The following is a 23,446-nucleotide window of genomic DNA, read 5'->3' on the forward strand; positions in this document are numbered from 1 at the left end:
CCGGTTTTGAACGCAAAACCCACAAACAATTGTACCCGGTTTTGAACGCAAAATCCACAAACAATTGCACCCGGTTTTGAACGCAAAACCTATATTATCCTATAAATAATTTGGCCCACTTTTTTATCTTATACACCTAGCCTATAAACAAATGTATCCAGTTTCAGACACGAAACCCACAAACAATTACACCCAATTTTGAACACGAAACCTGTAACCCATAACATTTTTACCCGATTTTTAATATAAAATCCGATAATTACACAAAACATTTTTAACTCATTTTTACTCCCTGAACTTAATATGATATGACTAATAATTCCTCAGCACATGCATCTTCATTTATTTCTTAAAAAGCTAGGATACACATTTAAATTCAACGCTAGTAAATTGGAAATGAGCGAATGCCGTGCTACGACAAAAATAAAATAATTTAAATAATAAAATTAAACTAATTAACACTTGATTAAATGTATAATTTTATATTTATTTGCTTATATTCTCAAAATAATATTATGCATTTCTTTAATTATATATAAAGCACATTTTCAGTGGCGTGTTAACTGTTTATATGATTTTGTCAAGGGAGGGGTGTAAACTTACCATCACCACAGTTTGTCAAAAATGCTGAGGATTTATATACTTATTATTATCAATAAGTACACATATAAATTTATAAGACCGCGATATTCTTTAACGCATTAATATTATTACCTATATTAGTTTTTTTACATATTAATATTACACATTATGACTATAACACAAAATCTAATTTTCTGTTTTTCAAACAAAATTCATCAATGACCTTGCGTCTGATGAAATCTTGATATTTCGAGTTTATTTTTTTTTCTAAGTCTACTCTATAATAACAAAATTATGTACCTAAATAAGTATAAGTATATAAGTTCTTAATTTTAGGTACTACTATAACATTTTTTATGTAAAACTATAGTTATTGAATTTCGATTTAACATGAAAGATAACAGATAAGTGATAATATGTACGAATGTGCATGCTTAAATTTAAAATTTAACGTATTAGTGGTTGAGCTCCAAAATAATCCAAGAACTTTTGTTATCGAATTGTAGTCGCTATAATGAGGAGCGTGTCATTTGCTATCTTGTTTTATTGATATTTGATATATCATCAATTAAATTGTCATTATTCGAAGCCCACTTTCGTAATTCTAAGCCGGTGGTTTTCATTGCTTTAATCAAACCATCCCGTGATTGAACAGCTGATTCATAAGAATAAGTACCGCCTAAAAAGTCACCCGTGTAAAAATCTTGTTTTATAGCCGTTGCTGTTTTAGGATCAATGACATTTTTTCGAATCGACTAGTTTATGCAAGCACACGGTGGCCAAAAAAGATGTGCGGATGGTTCCGTATATAATTATGTTACATTGAAAAATCTTAGTAGCTTCTTTTGATTTTGTGCACCATAATATTCGTTGAAAGGTTCTGTGTTTTAGTTACCTAGAATTGCCTATCATTATCGTAATATCCGCGGACATTACGAAACTATGCGTTCGATAACGAGTAAGTATATGTATATCAAATCTTCTTGCAAAACTGGCCCTTTTAGCAATGTATTAGGTATTCAAGTTAATACCATTACTAATTTTGCATGAAGCGTCAAAGACGACATGAAGACGTGTTGACATACTATTGTTTCTTTAAAAACAGCGGTAAATAATACGCTTCTTCTTTACCATTAACTTGATCGTCTTTTACTTGCTCCATGTGTCTTATAAACTTATACATTCGTTCGTAAAATTAGTATATTCATTCTTCAATCTTATATTATTTGTAAAACGACTTTTGAGATTTAGTAGACGACGCTTAACGATTGACACGGCTTCGGCGAATGTTGTTGACTAGAATATCACAAGACGTGGACAGCCACTCACGTGTTTAGTGGGATTAGTAATTTAGACGACTTACAAAAATGATAGTTGGAAGACACGGTTCGTACTGTTTAATTGTAATAATAATAATAATGACCGCGTTGACAACGTTGTATCGATGTAAGTCAGAATATATGTATTATGTATACATAAAAAAAAACAAAAAGAAATACAGACAGGTGATCTTAGTGACGGTCTGTGGAAAAGTAATTGAAGTCAGGGTCTGGTACTCATCTCATGCGATTTGTCTTCCTGTCCCACCTTTGCAGTGTTAGGTACCTATACCTACCGTGTCACAATGTTGTAGGAATCGCCAAGACGTATTGCATTTTCGCTAAATGGTAAATTTAAGGAAAATCGACCATTCAGTTCTCTTGAGACCGTTTTATTAAAAAAACCTTTTGCACGTCTTTTTTTCAATAGTATAGCTGCCAGCTGGTGTCATCTCCTTCAGACTCTTTTACATACCAAAATCGTGGCAACATAGTTTCTAATGTTACGCCGGTGTGTATCGACGCGGTGTAACATCTAGTGTTATTTAACGGGTCAACTTTATAATTATGTACATTGGTGTGAACCCTAATACTACCCATCCGAGTTATGGCTCTTGGAATATTGGACCGTTTGACGCAGGTTTCATTTGATGTTCGCTTATTATAAATCATAAAAATTTGTTGCACCTATTAATAAATCAACCTTCTGCGGAGGCCAGAATAGCAGATTAGCTAAGCACTACTGGCCCGAGTTATTATATAGCACCTTGGACATTTTTTTTAAAGGCGCCTTTAAAAATGTAACTTCAATGATATTTTTATTGTTTGCACAATTTACTACTGTAGTCTGTAGATGTATTATTATTACTCACTGATATTATTAAGAAAAAAAATTGTCTTAATTTTAAATTAGCAAAATCTGTTATTGCTTCATTGAGAATTGAGATATTACTAAGTGAGTAGTGACTATAACATTTTCAATACTGATTAATGTCAAATTATTGAGATAGTCTTCTGTGTTCTGTCATTGTTGATTTTAAGTAAGTATTTATTATCTAACTGAAACTTCTCTCACAGCTTGCAATCGTTACTGGAATTGTCATCATAATTCTTCTAGTTACCTTGTAACTAAGATACTGTAAAGTATCTTGTAACTTTTTGTCATTAATGAGTTAAAGAATGTCCACTTGGAAGCTATTCTTTTTTAATATAATCATCTTATAGTCTCAATTTTATTATAGATCATGGATGTCCCTGGGGGGGGGGGGGGTAAGACGGGGCATTTGCCCCCCCTAAAATTTTAAATTTTTTTCCTAATTGTTATAATTTAATGTTATACTGACGAAACATAATAATGTTCTATAAATAAAATGTATAAAAAAATCTATTCATTTTTTAAATTAATTTTGTCTGGGGACGCTCATTTTATAGATATAAATCTATATCTACCTTTTATATCACATTCTGTTTCATTGCTTAGTTTAATATGTAAATCTTTACAATGTTTTAAGCTTCCGTATATCCGGTTGTTCTATAATCTTGCAAAAATTTTGTACAATTACCTAAAAGTAAAACTGCAGTTTCAACATCATTTTCGGACTTAATATTGATTTACTAAGTTAATTTTTGATAAAACATTTTGCCAAATACACAACATAACTAAAAAATCAAATTTCTCTTTGTATTCAATAAGTGAATTAGCTTTAGAAATAATTAAATGATCAGCAGTAATTAATTCAGTTTTCAGTTAATTATATCAATGCATCTGTTATTTGTGAGATTTCATTTTTAACCGCATTAATACAATAATAAATTCGACATTTCCATCGAGTCTCACATAATGGCTTAACAGATGATAAAGATTTAATGTGTTTTTTTTAAGATATACTAATAACCCACACTCCACAGATGAAGAGAACAACACATATATTCGTTGAATCGCGCCAATTAAGTTTTTTTGACTAAGTGGATCAAGAAACACTATCTCCAACTACTAAGTTCAGTGAATAACAACCATATGGCAAAAAAAAAAAAAAGCGCGATAATTGACTCGTACCGCTTATACGCCTTTTTTTAATCCTTCATATTCGCCCTATTTTCATATTCTTGACATCTACATATATTTGTAAGATAGGCGATACAATAATTGGTTTATAACCACTTGTCTCAGATATTGACGTTATTATTAACGATTTAAATTTGTTTTCTTCAATCACCTATGCATTAAACTTAATGAAAATAGTAGATAAGTTTATCTACTTGAAAAAAATTAATATTACTTACCTCTTTGATACGATTTTTTTTATTTGAGAAATAAGTAAATTGTAAATAATGTTTTCTTTTTTTAAAGATTAATTATTTATAATTAATTTTGAATAAAACTCAGAAAACTATAAATATACAAATTTGTATTTAAAACGAAAACAGTAAAAAAAAAGATCATCATGAGAGGATATATCTCCCTCCTGTATATACGTCACTATCTATTTTATGCACGAAAAAGTCCAGTTACAAATCTGACTATATCAATTATTTTAGTCAATCGGCATTCACACGTTTTTACTTACGATGTGGATTAGGCCTACTGGCAGTGGATATTTTAACTAATATACTGGACGACAAAAATGTCGCCTAGAGAAAACTTTTTGTCTCCTAATAGACCATATATTTAATTACTGGGCGACAACGATTATTTGTAAAAATAACAATGTTTAAAACTATTATACAATTATTTCTTATATTTTATTTTGTTATTTATTTATATCTATATTATATCGTTCGATCATTTGAATTTGGGAGTACAAATAATTATTGAAATTTTCTACAATGGAAAACCCGTGTGACCGATCTCCTTAGGTACTTATAGAATAATACGGTATGCAAGAAGCAATTTATTTTATGCGACAATGTGACATGTTTCATCTGGTCATCAATCGTTCCAATAAATATCTAAAAATTATTTTCGATTTTATTTTGGTCCTAGTTCCTACAAGCTAGTTCTTATATTTACTTTAATATGTTGTTTTTTATACTTTTATAACAAAATGTATAGGTACTGTATGTTATTGATTCTTTTTTTTTAACTTAAAAGAGTGAGTTTAACACATAAATTATTTGTACTTCTTTATGTATTGTGAGTGTTAATGGTGTTGTTAGATATAAGTAAGATTTTGTATATTTAATTCTGAAAAGTATTTTTTAGGCGCATATATTGATTTAGATTATGATGTGTGTAATTTTTTTTTTTAATGTCACCCAGTGATAATTGCTAAAAATATCCACTGCCTACTGGGGATACCACAATAAAAAAACGCGCCTCGTGTAATACCTCAAAAATTATATGGGCGATGTTATTGTATGTCGTTTAACAATAATTAAAGGTGGTGAGGAAAATTACACAACATTGTCATCTTAGTATCTTGTTTAAAATGTTTATTTAATACCGATTAAACAATTATTTATATCAGCTATCAAGAGAAGAGAAATATTGACATTTTTAAAAGTAAGTATAATACGTAGTTTAAAAACAAATTTATTCTTTAACTTGTTATAAAAAGACGACTTCAAGTAGTTAATATTAGTCCAAATTTCACTATCAAAGACAATTGACAAAGGGTCCGATTTAATATTGTCAGAACTATTGTATGTACCTACCTTGTAATTAAAACATTGATAATTTAATATTTATTTTATTTATTAATCATTATAATAATATTTATATTAATGCTTTTATTTTTGTTTCATGTAAATTTTCAACTTCATATTTTACTCGATTACCGAATTAATATTACTATATATTTTACGTATGTAGTTAATGATAAATAATAATGTTGATTTTAATTGTTTTAAATCAAAAATATTATTCATGGAGACATTTTAAAAATACGTTTATTATTTGATCTTGAGATATTATCTATTTATACTATGAACTTTTTCACACTATTTTACAGTATTTACTTACAGTAGGGTGTTATTTACTCAAAAGTTAATTACAATAATATAATAAATGCAAAGTTTTTTTAAAAAATTATGTCAACCCATTACGATCAAAATACCTACATGACTTTAATATAGCTATTAATAGATACCTACATCAAAAAACATTCTAGGTAGGTATTTTAAAATATATTTTTTAATATTACAGACTGACTGACCGTCTCCGTTCAGGAACCGTTTTTCATGTAGGTACTTATAAACTGTGATATATTATTGAATTTAGATTTAACATACCCGCTAGAGCGACTCACTCGGCAGCACGTAAACGCGTAATCCGCAACGGAACGGTACCCACTTAACTATCTTTTAGTTATTTCAAGATCATCCAATTCCAAGCCCTTAAAGCTCTAGCCTCTAATGTAACTGGTTTGATTTACATTCCAATTTCTTATTAATAATAATTAACAAATGAACAGCGGTCTGTGAAGATCGAAGAATAATAGTAATTGTGTATGATTAAAATCATAGACGTTTAGTGATATGGACTAAAGATATCTATTGTACGGGACTACAGGTCTATGATTACTGATGAGTGATGAGTAGGGCTGGGATTTTAATGCTCAAAAAAAATCTCAAAAAATGCAATATAAAAATGCATTTATTTTTATTATAGCTTAATAAAAAAAATTGTTTAATTAATTTTTGGTTTTTATAGTATTGTACGTTGTTACTTGTTTTGTTTTGTTTTATTTTTGTTTTCTTAATCATTCATTCTAAAATAATAATTTAAAAAATTAATGTTTAATATTTTAACTTGTTTTTGTTATTGACGATAACACGTACCTGTGTATGTATGATGTAATAAAAATAATAATACATAATAGCCAATAGGTATATAACGGCGATAATTTAAGCGGAAAGTCCTAGGTAAATGACTATGAATCTACAATTAAAACGTTGAATAATAATTTAATAATAATTATATAATAATAATTTGAGCGGTTCAATCGCAGTGTTTACCGTGCTGTGGTCGTACAACAAGCCCATTTTGGCGACACTGTCATGCACGACCGTACGAAAGTAGAAAACGTTCGGTATGCTGTTCGTGTTGTTTAGTGTTTACATGTTTCGGATTTTATTTATCGTTTATTCATTTCTCCTCCGTTTCTCGGGCATTAGCCTCTCAGTGGCTTAGTCTTACACCTTTACTATTATTATTATTACTATTATTACTCGATCTGAAACATATTGCTACACAACTGAATTCTCCACTCGTTAAGTCGTTTATTGTTAGCCGCATCTGTCTATCTGTCGTTATCGGACAGATTAGCTGATCTAATTCGTTCGAGCCCCACCGCCCGGTCAGCTTTACTGATGGGTGAGTTTTCCAGATATTTCTCGGGGCTTAACTCTCATCTCTTAACAATATGAATATTTATCAAGTCTCAGTCGTAAAAATATATAAACAATTAATTAAGTCAATTGATTTGTATACTAATAAAATCGAACTCTGAGGCCTGAACGCATGCTATTAAAGTTTCATTATGTCGGTTCATTACAAGTTCAAATCCGCCATTTCTTATGATACGATCACGTTCGATGGTCTTCACATATCTGTGAGAGATTTAAAAAAGGCTATACTTCATCAGAAACAGATCGGCAAGAACACTGATTTTGATCTACAGGTCACCAATGCCCAGACCAACGAAGGTAAGGTTAACAACAGTATACATTTTGTGTAATTTTGTCTAGGTATTAAAATAGATATTATCTCTAAAATTTTTCATAATACTTGTGATTGTCTGTTAAGCTATCTAGTCATTGATTTTTCACTGAGTCATTTTTTCTTACTACCATTAAATAAATTTAAGCAATGATTATCTTTATAAAGTAAAATATTCGGTTTATACTTATATAATATAATTTAAATCTAATCATGATTTTTGCATGACAACATACCTATTTAATTTGACAAATTCTTTATTTACACATTTTTATTTTAAAGGATAAATTAACTTATTAATTTAAATACTTTTAGTTTTTTTTTTATCTTTAAATTCCTTATAGGTTTTTAAAAATTAATGAAGCTTTGTAATAATTTATTTTTGCCATTATTTAGGTACTATTCTTTTTTTGTGTTCATTTAAGTCTAGAATGTTATAATTTCGTTATATTTAGTAAAAAAATTAATTATTCTACCAACATTTTAACTAAACCTGGATTGAATATATTGACTATTTTTATCAAATATGACATGAAAGGCAATGGAGATACTAAAGCATGAACTCAAAATTAGTATCATATTATACTTGCAGTTTGCACACATCAAATGGTTTTGCTTAGTTCTATTTAAATGAATACATTGATTTTATACACAATATACCATGTTTTAATGATCTTAAATTATTATTTTAGAATATACAGATGACCAAACGTTAATTCCAAAAAATACATCATTAATTGTTTCAAGGATACCACTTACAACTCAACAAAAAAAAGCATGGTATGTATTCTGTTTATTTATTTATTTTATAATTTATATGTTTTAAAGTAAAATAAAGCAAATAATTGACTTTCAATAACTTAAACTTAATTATCTTAAAGATGCCCCAACAGTATGTTATCCTCTGTCTTATAAACAGACAAGTAAACAAGTTTACCTTAGGTAGCCAAGTAAGGTGTTATTGGCTTTAATACCAGAATTAATTAATTAATTTTAAAATATAACGGTAAGAACATTATGTATTTTGTTTTTAGTTTTTAAAGTATTGTATATTTTAATTTTAAACAAATTTTATTATTTTACACTTTTTTATTCTTATCTAAAAAACCCGATTATGTTCTTACTTTTAAATTTAATAATGGTTAATTCACTCTTATATTAAAGCTAATAATACTAAATTGGAACTGCTGAATGCAAATTGTTATCTAAAATAAGTACTTTACAATAATTGAACTACACAGTTTATTTTCTTGTTAAAATTGTTATCCAATTTAAGATCTCTTTGTGTGTACAAAAATTTCAGACCAAATTTAATATTAATATGAGGTACAATATATTTTCAAACACTTTAAAATCTGAATATCATTAGTTAATTTTTTTTATGCTTTGTTTTTCTTTTAGAAAGCTTATGTTGATATCTAATATACCTAGCATTTTAATAGTTCAATTACATTTAAATGGTTAATTGACAACAAATTATAACAGTTTGTATTTTTGTTTTTAGGGAAAGAGCTGAACAAAATAATCAACTTGTCCTTTCAAAACAGGTAAATCTGATAAAATTTATTAAACTTTATTTTTATTGTTTTTAATTTATTAATTTGATATTTTAATTTAATAGATATTAAATTTAGATTCACATGAACCAGATTCTGCTAAGCTTAAGGTAAAACTATATTTTTTTCTAATAAAATGTATCATCAAATTAAAATATTAACATTAAAATTCTATAGGGTGCAGATTTACTTGGTTCTAATGCAAGTGAAGAAGATAAAATCAATGCTATGATGGCACAATCTACACAAGAATATGATCCATCTAAGTAACTAATTTATTAGAATAATTATAAGTATAAAGTATTTTTTATAATATTTGAATAGTTAAAACACAATTTTTATTTCATGACATTTTTAGTACTTGTTTGTCATCACTCTACTATCAACTCATAAAAAACTTATTACCCCATAAGCAAATGATTTTATATCAATCGTTTTTAATCTAAAATTTTAGTATTACTAATATTTCTCTTTTTAATTACACTACATTTAATTGTAAACAATATATTAATATTTGAAAGTTTTTCAACATTATAAATAATATAGTACAAACAGATTATCACCCATTCGCAGAAAAATTACAAACATCTACCACTTACTTAAAATATAGCTGAAAACTATTAAATAATATTTTTTGTCATAGTTTTGGTTTAAACACTTATTAAAATCATAGTGGTCATTTACATTATTATTAGCTTATTTTTTTTTCTAGAACTATTTTTTTCATTTTTTTTTTTTTTTTTTTTTTTTTTTTTTTTTTTTTTTTTTTTTTTTAATTGATAATTTTATACTTTTAACCTGCAGCTTTTTATTTCATTATATCATTTATTATGATGTATCTAATACTAATAATACATTCTTATAAAATTTAATTCAATTTTTCATTTTAGTTTTGTGAAAATTCGAGGCGGAAATCAGTATGGTGAAGTACCTTTAAATTATGTTTGTCATCGATGTCATAATCCTGGTCATTGGATAAAAAATTGTCCTAATAATAATACAACTGCAGTAAGATCAATTATTAATTATTTTTAATAGCTTAGAATCTAATATAATATTTTTTAAAGGATCCAATTGACATTAAAAAAGCTACAGGCATTCCAAGAGGATTTTTGGTACCAGTTGATGGTCCTTCAGTTCCTGGAGCAATGTTAACTGGTTTGGGCACATTTGCAGTTCCTAGTATTGACCAGTAAGTATTTTAAATATAGTGGGTTGATTTATTTATTAATGTTTATTTTATTTTAGGGAAGCTTATAAACAAAGTATGAAACCACAAAAAAAACAAGAAACTAAAGTAGAAAAAGTAATAATTCCTGAAGATTTATTATGCACATTATGTTCTGATTTATTAACTGATGCAATAATGATGCCCTGTTGTGGGACTTCTTTTTGTGATGAATGTAAATTACATTTTTTATTTCATTAATCAAAAGTAAAATCTTTTAGTATTTATTATTTATCAATCCTAGGTATTCGAAATGCTCTTTTAGAATCTGAGGAAAATGAGTGTCCAGATTGTCACGGAAAAGAAATCTCACCAGAAACTTTAATACCAAATAGATATTTACGTAATGCTGTAAATGGCTTCAAAGATAAAACTGGATATAGTAAACGTATTGAAACTGTAAAAGAAAAAACAACTCCCACTAAAGAGCAGGCGCCAATTCCCAAAATTAATATTCAACCACCAAAAGAAGGTAAGTTAAATATTATTTATTTATTTCATTCCATTCTCCAAAGTTACTTTTCATCTTTCTTAACCTTTTATTTTTCCAATCATACATTATTGAATTTCAACCTTTTTGTTTGTATTTTGAATGCTTCATATTAGTATCAAAGATTGTGTATCTTTTTTTATTTAATGAAAATTCAAATTTATAATTTATTTAAGCTATGATCCAGATGTTGGAGATAATACTAAATTAAATTATAAAATAACATAATTTATGCTATTTATTTATCTAGTTTTATAAAGTTTAAATTTCAAAATTTACTTTTATGATGTATACATTATAACTTACATTTTTTTAAAGTGAATGCAATTTAAATTTTGGAAGCTTAACAAATAGTCTACTGACTACTGTTTAAATTATATTTGATTTTTAAATGATTTGTATGATAACTATTACTTTTGTTTCATGATTGCAAAATATTTTCCAGCAGCAATATTAATTTTATATGTTACTACTCGCATAAGGAATTCTAAGTATAATATTCTTATAATTTTTATCCTAGGTCCTATTCTTTCTGGTCCTATATATTTCTTATTATTCTTCAAATTAAATTACCTATATCATCTAGAATTTAACTTTCAGAAGTGATCATTCCAGCTAGCACCCAATCACCACCGTCTGATCCTTCAATTGAAGTATCCAAAGATGAAATTTATCAAAAAATTGCTGCTGTTGGTGACCCTATTGATAAAACTCAACGTAACTATTCTGCAATTGGTACAATCAATAATAATTCTCACAATCATTCTACATTTAAGACGACCAATCAATCTCAAATTCAATCTCAAGTCCCACCAGTATCTGTGAACAATAATAATCGTCCCAACAATACAAATGTTTACATACCTGTTAATACTTTCCAAAATACACGACACTCAGTCGCTAAATCTACAGAAAATCGTGTACAACATATTGCACGTTTTAATTCTCAATCTTTATCTATCCCCCCTCACCCTCACATGCGCCCTTGTTTGCCCGTAGGACCCGCAGATATTTCAGTACCACCACCTCCTTTTGCTCATCCACCTCCATCGATTCAACCTGATGTTGGCTATAATCAGATGCAACCGTAAGTTGATTTTAGTCATTTATATTAGTATTAATTAAAAAAAAAACAAAAATAATAAATTATCAAATCTAATAATTGTTTTAGAATTCATAATCCTCCACCACCTGGATTAGACAGAAACAATAGCCCAGCTAATGCTTCATCAGATGAAGGAATGCATCCTCCCGAGTCAAACCATCATCAAATGGATAAATTTGATAACCAAACTGGACCTCTTCAACCAATGATGAGAACAGGTTATCCTACTGGTAAATATTATCTATAATATTTAATTCATGTATGTATACAATATTTGCTTTAAAATTAAGACTATTTTTATAGGTTATTATCCACCTCCACCCATGTCTAATTATGATCCATATAATATGCCTGTGGATATGAGAAGTCGAGGTTACCATCGAGGATATAGTAGGAGACCAACTCGTGGACAGCCAGTGGGCTCTAGTTATCGTCCAGATTATCGTAATGGGGGAAATTATATAAAGTAAGATTTTAAAAGCAAATATAGAATTTTTATGCATTTAATTAAATTTATTTAATTTCAATATATATCCATTTAAAATATTTATTTATTCTTTTTTTAAATTATAATTTTCTTTAATTATTAAAGCTCGCAGTAAAATATTATAAATTCTGAATTTTATATTTTATTATTTATTTAGCACTAAAAGGACTATAGATGATCCATTAGCAGTATTTCAGCGAATACTTCGAGAGCGTGACAGTAAACGTCGGGATATGAGAGCTCGTCATTCTGTATCTAGATCTCGATCTCGATCTTTATCTCGATCTAGGTCTAGGGAACGGTCTCGCAGTCTAAGTCGTTCACCGTCAAGGATAATGAATCATAGAATGCGATCAATATCTAGGTATTACAATAAAAATAAATAATGATGATATTATTTAACACTTCATACCATATATTTCTTATGATCATTATAGGTCACCTTTACTACGTAATAGATCAATAACTCCTAGAAGACGTAGCCGCACGCGTTCTCGTAGTCCTGTAAGAAAACGTAAGAAGAGTTTGTCTCCTTTAAAACGTTTACCAATTAAATCGAGAAGAAGAACTCGTAGTCCAAGTCGTGATATCCAAGGACGAAGATCCAGATCTTTATCTCTTCATCGAAGGTAAAGTGAAATCACTATAGTTACGATATAAACTATACTTGTATTAATTACTTCATGATTTTATACATATTTAATTTTAGAAGTCGTTCAAGATCTCGATCTCTAACTCACAGAAACCGATTGTCACCATCACCTCGTTTTAGATCAAGATCTCCTTCTTTTTACTCTTCACCTGCTAGGTATTTATTTTTTGAATTCAATTGAGAAAAATTATTATCCTGTAGTCAATATAATTGATTTTAAATCATAACACTTAAGTATTTGTTAATTACCACATTGAAGTATTTTTTTTTCAATATATCCCAAGTCATATAATTTAATACAATTTCTGTTTTCTAGCTTAGTAAAAATAAATACTGTAGTATAATTTACATTAATATTGTATTATTATACAGAACATAATTCATTTTTGTGCTTATTATTAATTTAGTATACTAGGCGTGTTTTGGTGTTGTGAACTGTTCAGTAAATAAGTTTATGGTTATAGAATGTTAACAGAAACGCAAGAATCCTATTATGAACATTTTGTTTACTGAAATATCTGATATTACTAATCATAGAAGTACCGGCTTATACCTACAAATTTCAAATTTTTAAAATCAACCTCTTACTGGAAAGTTAACATTTCTAAATTATAGCATAGTAGTCTACTTTTTTTAATTTATCAATCATTAATTACACTTGTGCAGTACATTATGAACTATGAGTTTCTCATGGAATAAGTTGTTCCTGATTTTACTGATGAATGACATTATAAAACTACTGTAGAGTATAATTAATTTTTAAATTCAGATAATACATGAATTATTTAATTTTTATTATAAACTTTTTGGTAACTAAATTCCAGTAAACCCTCTTACCAAGTCAAAATCGCTAACTACAATATTTACTACTAAACTTTTTAAGAAATTAGTTACTTGTAACTAATACAGCAACAATATTTACAAAAATGATATCATTTAACAGTTTACTAGCATTTGCGCCTGTTAATTCGCCAAAACATGCCTACTGTAAAACCTTTATTATAACGGACACTCTTTAGATAATCAAAAGTGTGTACTGACTTTTTTTTAAAAATAAAATTTGCTTTTGCAATCTAATAGTAAATATTATTACATATTAAATATAATGTTCATACATATTTAACCACATATTATTCTTAATTATGACTATTGTTATCATCATGTAACATTATTGTTATTGGAAATATAAAAGTACTCATTTGTTTACTCAGTCATAATCCATATCATGGAATTTAATTGAGGTCTTATTGTGACACTGTAGCGCAGTATTTACATTCATATGTAATTAATATTAAAAGTATAAGCTTTTAAATATTGCCGTTGGTTACCAAAGTATTGATAAAAAATATAACTGTCTGTAACAGATAAGGTCAGTTATTTCATGTTGAATTACATTAGAATAGATATTGTCCATTGAGAGAGGTGTCTGTTATAAGTCGGGTTCACTGAATTAGTTTAGTTAAACTATCGACTTTAATACATTTTATTTCTCATTAAAATAACTTCTCATTTTTATTTAACTATTTTATATTAAATAGGTCTAAATATTTTTTTTTATAAATTAAAAAAAATATAAATAGTATAAGCTAGAATTAAATTAACTAGACTTTAATGTATCTCTAATTTGTTTTTCATGTTTAATATTTAATAAGTTTTGAAAATATTGAAAATTAATTATAAAAACTTAAATATTTATTATATTTATTTTAGATTTAGCAACTACCATAGAGAAGATGACAATTTTGGACCTAAGGGAGGAAATTGGCGTGGTAGAGGCGCCTGGAGCAAAGGAACATCATCACAATCATACCAACAATCACACAGGTACAGTTTTGTTGTAAATGTTTTTGCAGTATCTAGTACCGATAGTGAGTTCATATTCGAACACTGTAGATTACCACAAGAAGGAAACCCAATTAATCATTATTACCAACATGAATTTTTTTAATTCAAAATCTTATTAATTTTCAACTATAATTATTTATCAGCTTATATCATAAATATTTGATTAGGTGTTGTTATTTTTTTATTATTTTTTTTTGATACGTTAATTTTAAATTTTTTATGGAAATGTATTATTTGTTCAAATCAATTCTGTGATAAAATATTGTGATATTCTTATGTCTTTGTAAATTCTATGAAAAATTCAAGTTAGTTCAACAGAATATTCATTGTCAAATTTTTTATTTTATTTTTACTTATTGATCTCTATTAGCCACCTACTTATAATTTAATTTTGATATATAAATATAAAGGATTGTATAAATCATAAATTTTTAAAATTTGAAATAATTTCCAATTTATTTTTTTAAACCTTATGTATTTTAAATAAGTTTTTATTTGTTTGTTTCTATAAAAGTATAATTCTTTGTTAGCCAACAGTCATACTTAAAATGAGTTGTCAACATTTATATTGAATCTGGCATATGTAAAATGAATATAAGTAGTTTATTTATATATATATTTTTAAATAATTAATGAATACAGTAAACATTAATTGTATAATCTATATAGTTTAAAAATATAATTTTAATACTATTATTAATATTATTTATTACATTACAATAGTATATCCAAGTCCAATGTTTACAATGATTTTAATTTTTCATTTTGAACAAAACAAGAATGTATGTATTTTACAGTAATGTTTATCTTCTGAGGACTTGAATTATAATAATTTTTTTTTTTTTTTTGGCGAGTGTAAAAATTGAATTAAATTTTGGCAATTTAGCATAATGAGCTCAAATGACTGATTTAAAACTATTATAATGCTATGATGTGAATAATATTTTTATTTTGCTATTATATATTTGAAGAATATTTTATCAATAATTATTCCTTATTTTTAACTGACTTGGGTTTGTATACATTTGCATTACTTATTTTATTCACAAATGATTATTATTAGTTCGTTTTTTTTTTATTATTAAATAGTATAACAAGTACCAAAAATCAAATAATACATTTTTTTAAATTTTCTTCATTTGAAATTGTAATATATAATGTGCTGTTTTTACTCCTAAAGTATTGTCATCTGACATGTATTCGTCTAAAGTTTCCTTGATTAAATAATAACTTTTCAATGAGTACTGTATTTTTGAAGAATTGCAAATATTATATTCTCTTGATTCTTACATTCTTTTAATTTATAGAATTGCATTTATTGTCAAACATCAGTTACTCGTGGGATTTAGGTGTGATAGACCAATGTTTAGTAAACTATACTAGTATAACAACTTCATGTATCAAATTCATATTTATTTACTGATAATTTTTACAAATGTGCGCCATTTATTAAATCTTTATAACTTATTTGAAATAGATTGATTAAGAATCTTTCAAACTTAATTTATTACCAAGTGTGGGACCTAATTAGTTTTAGAATTCTATAATTAGATATTGATATATAATTGAAAGATAGCACTTAATAATTTTTAAACCAAATAATTTACTTTTGTAGAACAATAGCAAGTAACTAAAAATACTGATTTATTTATTTTTATTTTGCAAACGATATATTTGAAATGATTACATAGTGAGACTAAACATACAATTTAATAAATACAAAGTGTATTAAAAGGTTTTTTTTTATGCAAATCTATTCTTCGATTATTCACATTTTACATTCAATTTTGTAAATATGTGTTGTCAGTGTTATCATTGTTCATAGATATTATTTAGATATGTGTTATCATTTAAATTCAATTTGGAGGGGAAATAATTTATTTTAGAGTTATTCTAGAATAATAAATATGATGCACAAAGAGATTCAAATATTTTTATGTACAAATCTCATGTTATATATTTAGTGGTAATGGAGCGATATTGCTGTTTACAAATATGATTTTCATTCAACTAGTGAGTCTTGCAAATTGTGAATAATTGCTCAAATATTTTTTAATGAACTTGCCCAAATATATTTTATTTATTATGCGGATAAAATAGTAATTTGCCTAACTTCAATTTGCTCATTATTATCTTATTAAATTTTAAATAGTGCAAGAGTACTTGTTGATTTTTTTAGTTATTGATGTTTTTTACATTGTTTTTAATTTAAAAAAAAATTATTTAAATTATTTATTTATTAATTTACTAGTAGTTGTCCAATTTTAAGATAGCCAAATCATACATGAAAATTTTTTTTTATTATTGGAAGAGAAAGGTAGGCAAGTTTAATACAGTCTAGTACTTATCCTTAACTCAAGTTATTTTAAGTATTTTAACCTTAAAAAAATTGAAAAACTTCCTCTAATTTTAAAATTATCAAAATTACCTCTGTCTATTATTTTTTTTAAATAAAATATACTACAATACTAGTTATATTACATCTATAATACAGCTATCAGAAAATACTATTCCAAATTGGTGCTTCTTAAATATTTTTATAATGTCAACTTGTAAGATGATACTACACTAGGCAAAAATTTGATATCATTTTTAGAGGTTTGAGATAATACATTTCATTTAAATTTTAACCAAAGCTGCTTATGAATAGTGATAACAAAGGCTGTAAAGTGTATTCACCGTAGCATTTATGTGCTTGATTTGCAGTCAAATGATCTAAATTCTAGGCACTATTATTTCTCTGTTTCTATTTATTTAGTTACTACTATAAAGGAATATTTTTATTCCAGCTAACTTAACCCCTTTTTTTCATTTAAGTATGGTCTGTAAAATAAAGTACAAGTAATTAATAATCCTGATAATATTCAACTAATTTCCAAAAACCAATTTGGGTTGGATTATGCATGTCGTCTTACAATACTCATTAATGATAGGCGAAGTCCTCACATGAAGTTTACACTTGGCTCTTTCATATACTACATTCCTATAACTGAATTTATTAGGTGTACATTTTGTTCTACTTTAATATTTGATTTACTCATTTCAATCAACTTACTCTTAGGTTTTGGTTCCACCACTGTGTATTTTTAAAAATATTTAATACTTAAAGTTATTGAAGCATTAAAAAAGTTAAACAAGTATAAATTGATTATAAAATATATAATATTGTCCTATTTTTACAAAAAATTAAAGTTTTATTCACTTTTATTTCACTTTAAATTGAATATATTTGTTCTTACTGATTTATTAAACTATTTAATGGAATTTAAAACAAACTTTATATCATTATCTATTATAAAATTTGTTGACAATGAGTAATGCTATAAGTTAGAAAATATAAAATATTTCACATTCTAATATATACCTAAATAATATAATTTATTTTTAAATTAAAATTATTTCATTTTTATTATATCTTCTACTATTATTAAATATTTGTTGATTTATTTAAATTTTTTATTATAATGATAATTCTGTTTTACCTACTTGTGGTTTTTAAATTTTTATACAGACTTGTATAATGGAATTACTGTTCTCTGTAAACTGACTGATTTAATAAATTATACCAATGATTTGTGTATTATATTTCTAACTTTATATTATATTTTTATGTATAATATATATATATATATATACATACATATATATGTATATATATAGATTTAATATCTGTGATTCATTTTATAACTATGTATGGTTTATTAGTAATAATTAATCTTTTTATTGTATCTGTGATATTTTAAGCTGTGATGAATCTGTATATTTATTATAATTGTACTTAATAATTGAATTTTATTATCCCATTTTGCTTATATATTTTTTAATTTGTATTAAGATCATATATTCATTGAAATGTATCTCTGATAAAGACTAAGACTTAAAATTAAGACTGAATATGTAATAAAATTAAAATAGGCTATTTAAAATTATTCTAATTATAGATCCAATGTAAACATTTTTATCTGTTATAAAGGATTTTTTTTGTATACATTTATAAAATGATGCTTTAACCCATAATCATTTTATATATTAATGATGAATCTTATTTTATTATTTTAATAAAATGTGGTTAAGTTTTACATTGATGATTTTTGTAATTTGAAATTTTATTCATTATTGAAAAATTTGCATTATCATTATAAAACAATTGATAATAATTGGAAATAATTATATTCTGATAAAGTTATTGTATATGGTTATTTTTTTATTATGTTGTTAATTCTATTAAAATTAATGTACTTTTATTTTTCTGGCTAGTTTTAACAAATCTTTTTTCATACTTTTGTGTTTTTAACGGTGTAAATTGTTATTTTTATCAAATTTTTGTAATATTAAATATTTTAATGTTTGAAATGAGCTATAATATTAATAGGCCAACTTTTTATTTATTATTATTATTATTATTATCATTTTTTTTTTTTTTTTTTTATGTTAAATAATAAAAATACAATAAGCACTATTTAAAATAATCTAAATTTATATTATACAATTTCTGTATTTTACGCTTGGATAGCAATTCATTATATTAAGAAATTATTAAAAATTATTAATAATAATATATTTAATCTATTAGTTTCTTTTAACGATTTTAGTAATCATAGACTATGCAATAAGTTATTCTTTAACATATTAATACCACATGTTTCACGTGTCCATTGTCCAATACACGAAATAAAATTATATTTCTTTTCATTAAGTGTAATCATACAAATTTTAATTTAATTATTTTTAACTTTTTAATTGTATATTTGACATTTTAATCTGTTAAATTATTTATTTACTATGAACAAAATAATTAATATTGGACAAGTTGAAAGATGTCTTTTAAGTTTGAGATAACTCTTAGATGCACATTTATTAATTGAAGTTTTTGAGTCGTACTAGGAACTTTTGGTTATAATTATTCAATGTATACTTAAATATATCAAATTAGTCCTTCATCAAATTATCCTAATTACATTTCTTGTTGATAATATCAATCCATTTTATAATCATCTTGTCCTGTCAAAATAATGCAGATGTTCCAGCCAATTTTGGAACCATTTTAAGACAAAAGGTAAATCAAATCAACTTTTCACTTTTCTAGCCATTTAGAAATAAATCTAAAACTTGTGTTAAATACTGGCCTAAAAAATCATAGAAGTTTACAGGTACAACAACAATGCAGTACGTTACATCGAACATTATACTACATCTTTAATCGCATGGATCAAAACAATTATTTATTTTGTTGCAACATCAAAATTAATATCAGATAATGTTGTATAAAGTATTGGGATTCAACGAGTATACTAGAGAACTATAAAAATCTTATCATTTTCACAGATATCTTGGCCTATTATTATATGAACATTTAAGCCTATTAACATCTCGAATGAGTTTATTTTTTATTTATAATGAGATAAACCTAACATAGTTTATTAACAGATTTACTTTTGTTTTGTTTTTAACAGGTTTCGTGGACAATTTGAAGGGCATTATGAGATTGGCATTGACCGTTCAACAGATTACGCTAACAATTATGCACAATTTGATCCACACTATGCAATGGATCCTAATTTAGTGCGTGATTGGGATGAAATTCGTGACAAAGAAATCAGAGAACGGGAAAAAGAAAAGAAGGAGGAAGAAGATAAACAAAAAAAGAAATCTAAAAGTCAATCGCCTATCAAACATAAACTTGAAAAACAAAGACAAGAACATAAACTGTCTCCCGAAAAGAATCATAAAGACGTAGATAAAAAAGATAAGGGAAAAAGAAAAAAGAAAAAAGATATAGATTTAGACAAAAAAAAGAAGAAAAAAAGTAGAGAGAAAAAAGAAAAGGATGATGGTAAAAAAAGCGACGAAAAAGAAAATAAAATCAGTGAAGAAGAAATAAAGCTTGAAATCGAAGGGGCTAATCAATCTAACCAAGAACCAGCTGCTCCTGGAACATCTGAATCACCACCTCCATTCGAATTTGTTGCAGTTAAAGAAGAAGTTAAAAATGCCCAAAATGTCTCAGATGGACTTTATGGTGACTTAGATGAAGTAGCACCCGTGGATACTAGTTGGGGCAGTTTTAAAATAACAGAACAGACTGAAACTTATATGAAGTCTAAAGAAGAAACCTTGGGAGAAAAAATTGAAGAAAAACCAAAAGAACCAGAAGTCTTAGCAGAATTGCCCGAACGATCAAAATGGGAAGTTGAAGAAGATACCAATACTACAGATGATAAGTTTGATGTAGATAAACAAAAAGAAGGAAGTATTGTAGACAATTCAGAATTTCATAACGATTGTAATCAAGTTTCTGTGACAAATGAAGTATTAAAACGAGCAGAAAACGCTATATTTCAAAAAACTGTTAGAACACTAGATATATCAGGTAAAAAAACTGTTGTTGATAAATCTGAAGGCATAAAAGATAAAAAGCTAGATATAATAAAAGACAAAAAAATCGAATTAGAAAAACATTTGAGTAAAGAGAAAAAACCAGATAGTGTAAAGGAAAAAAAGTCTGATGTTTCTAAAGAAAAAAAAATTGAATATGTTAAAGAAAAAAAAACGGATAGCAGTAGGGATAAAAAAGTCGAGAATGTTAAAGATAAAAAACAAGATATTATCAAGGATAAAAAACTTGATTCAAAAGATAAAAAAAATGATGTCGATAAGGAAAAGAGACTAGATGTGAAAGATAAAAAACCGGGAAACATCAAAGATAGATGGACTAACCGGGAACGGAAATCTAATGATAAATCATCAGATGTGAAAATAGGAACAGAGAAGTCGTCAAGAAGAGATGATTACGCGTCAAAACAAAAAGATAAAAAAAATTTAGAATCTGATGCAGCAGATTCATTATCTATTCAGAGAGAAGCTAGAACATTAGGTCGCTCTATACAGATAACAGTACCATTGGATTTATTAGATGAAAAGAAGAATAAAGATGGTATAAAACGTATATCAGCTAAAGACAGACTTGGTGAAAAAATAGAAGATAAAGATGATAAACATTACAAATCAAGAAATGAAAAGCGGAAGTCCTCTCGATCTAGGTCTCCTGTCCGAGTGCACTCTACGCTTATCGTTCCAGAGCCACCTAGAAAAGTCAGAGCGTCTTCGAAAACTCGAAGAGATTCATTAAAAAAAGATCGTATTGCCAAAACTGAAAGAACTATTTCTTCTAGTCGACCTTCTCGACGTGACGATGAGAAAAAGTTAGACCAACCAAAGAAAGTTGAAACCCGTAGAATAGTTAGACCAGACGATAAACATCATCGTACAGTAGACCATAAAAATGTTATTAAAAAAGAAGATCGTTTGGAAAAAACTGAAGTAAAGAAAAAAGATGAAAAACGAGAAGAAGTAGTGAAAAAATTGAAGCCAAAAGATAAAGAAACTGAAAAAAAGGAACGAAAAAACCGTCGTCTTGAACCAGACCGTAAAGTGTGTGATGAGAGTTTGGACAATAACGACGAAGAAGAAATTAAAAAATTACCCAAAGATAAAGAATCAGATGATTCAGTAAGTAGCTCCAGCAGCTCAAGTTCATCAACAGATTCGTCACCAGTTCGATCCAAAAAGAGGAAGAAGACAAAAAAACGAAAGAAAAAACACGTAAAAAAGAAGAAATTAGCCAGTAGTTCAGATTCTGATGATTCTGATTCATCTTCAGAGTCTGATGATGGTAATAGTAGTAAACATAAAAAAAAGAAGAAAAAAGAGCAGCGTAAGCACAAATTACATAAAAAACCGCTGAAAAAGAAGAAAAAGACTAAACATAAATAGAAAACAAAATTCATGTCCAAACATTAAATTTTCTATAGTCATTGTAAAAATAAATTTTAATTGTTCTTACTCCAATTTTTTTATTGACTTAATACCTTCTTTTTTTTATAGTACCTAATTTAATTTAAACTGTGTTTGTTCAATTTTATATATATATATATTGTTATAAATAAGACGTTATTATGTATAAGTACATCACTTATAATTATTATTTTAATTATATATGTGTATATATATATATATTATTTTTGTAAATATGGACGATGACATTATAACTATTTGTGATTACGTTAAAGACATGTTAAATAAATTTGTGTACTAGATAATCAATTTTTTCCAATTTTGAACAACACCAACTTTTCACGACTATAATAAGTAAAACGGTATATTTTTAGATAATTATAATACAATATAATATATGTTAAGATATGAAGTGATTTTTTATTTTTAGTAAACCGATATCCCGTCAAAATAGCAAAAATAAAATAACGAAAAAAAAAACCACTAACTTAAAATGAAGACGGCTGTTTGGATGAATCTAGATAAAAGTAAATGACAATAATATCGATAATGATTTCTTCAGACACAAGTAAATTATCAGTTTATTAGTACGATTAAAGATATCTTTATTCTTTAATCGTGGTTTAGTATTAATTGAATGAATAATATAAGGAAAAAAATAAGTACAAAGATTCGGCGAACGGATTCAAAAATTAGTAATTTTATACGACGAAAATAATAATTTACATT

At 26.4% G+C, this 23,446-nt stretch overlaps 1 protein-coding gene across 1 annotated transcript; it reads left to right on the forward strand.

Moving 5' to 3' along the window:
* The first annotated feature begins 6,947 nt into the window (after positions 1–6,947).
* On the forward strand, positions 6,948–22,696 carry LOC112598594 (E3 ubiquitin-protein ligase RBBP6). Its single transcript, XM_025345123.1, has 17 exons — positions 6,948–7,547; positions 8,253–8,340; positions 9,065–9,107; positions 9,182–9,226; positions 9,294–9,382; positions 10,007–10,124; positions 10,184–10,308; positions 10,365–10,519; positions 10,589–10,816; positions 11,435–11,921; positions 12,006–12,169; positions 12,243–12,405; positions 12,584–12,790; positions 12,864–13,055; positions 13,136–13,234; positions 14,789–14,902; positions 20,377–22,696. Exons 1-17 carry the CDS (start codon positions 7,382–7,384, stop codon positions 22,694–22,696), a joined length of 4,803 nt encoding a protein of 1,600 aa, XP_025200908.1. The 5' UTR covers positions 6,948–7,381.
* The last annotated feature ends 750 nt before the right edge of the window (positions 22,697–23,446 follow it).

Source organism: Melanaphis sacchari, unplaced genomic scaffold (assembly GCF_002803265.2).
Source record: "Melanaphis sacchari strain LSU unplaced genomic scaffold, SCAv2.0 Contig48_pilon_pilon, whole genome shotgun sequence".
Classification (NCBI taxonomy): domain Eukaryota; kingdom Metazoa; phylum Arthropoda; class Insecta; order Hemiptera; family Aphididae; genus Melanaphis; species Melanaphis sacchari.

Coding starts and splice junctions, on each gene's coding strand:
- LOC112598594 (XM_025345123.1), top strand. CDS start 7,382: ATGTCGGTTCATTACAAGTTCAAATCCGCCATTTCTTATGATACGATC. Junction 12,170..12,242: donor GAGAACAGGTTATCCTACTG/GTAAATATTATC, acceptor CTATTTTTATAG/GTTATTATCCACCTCCACCC. Junction 12,406..12,583: donor AATGGGGGAAATTATATAAA/GTAAGATTTTAA, acceptor TTATTTATTTAG/CACTAAAAGGACTATAGATG.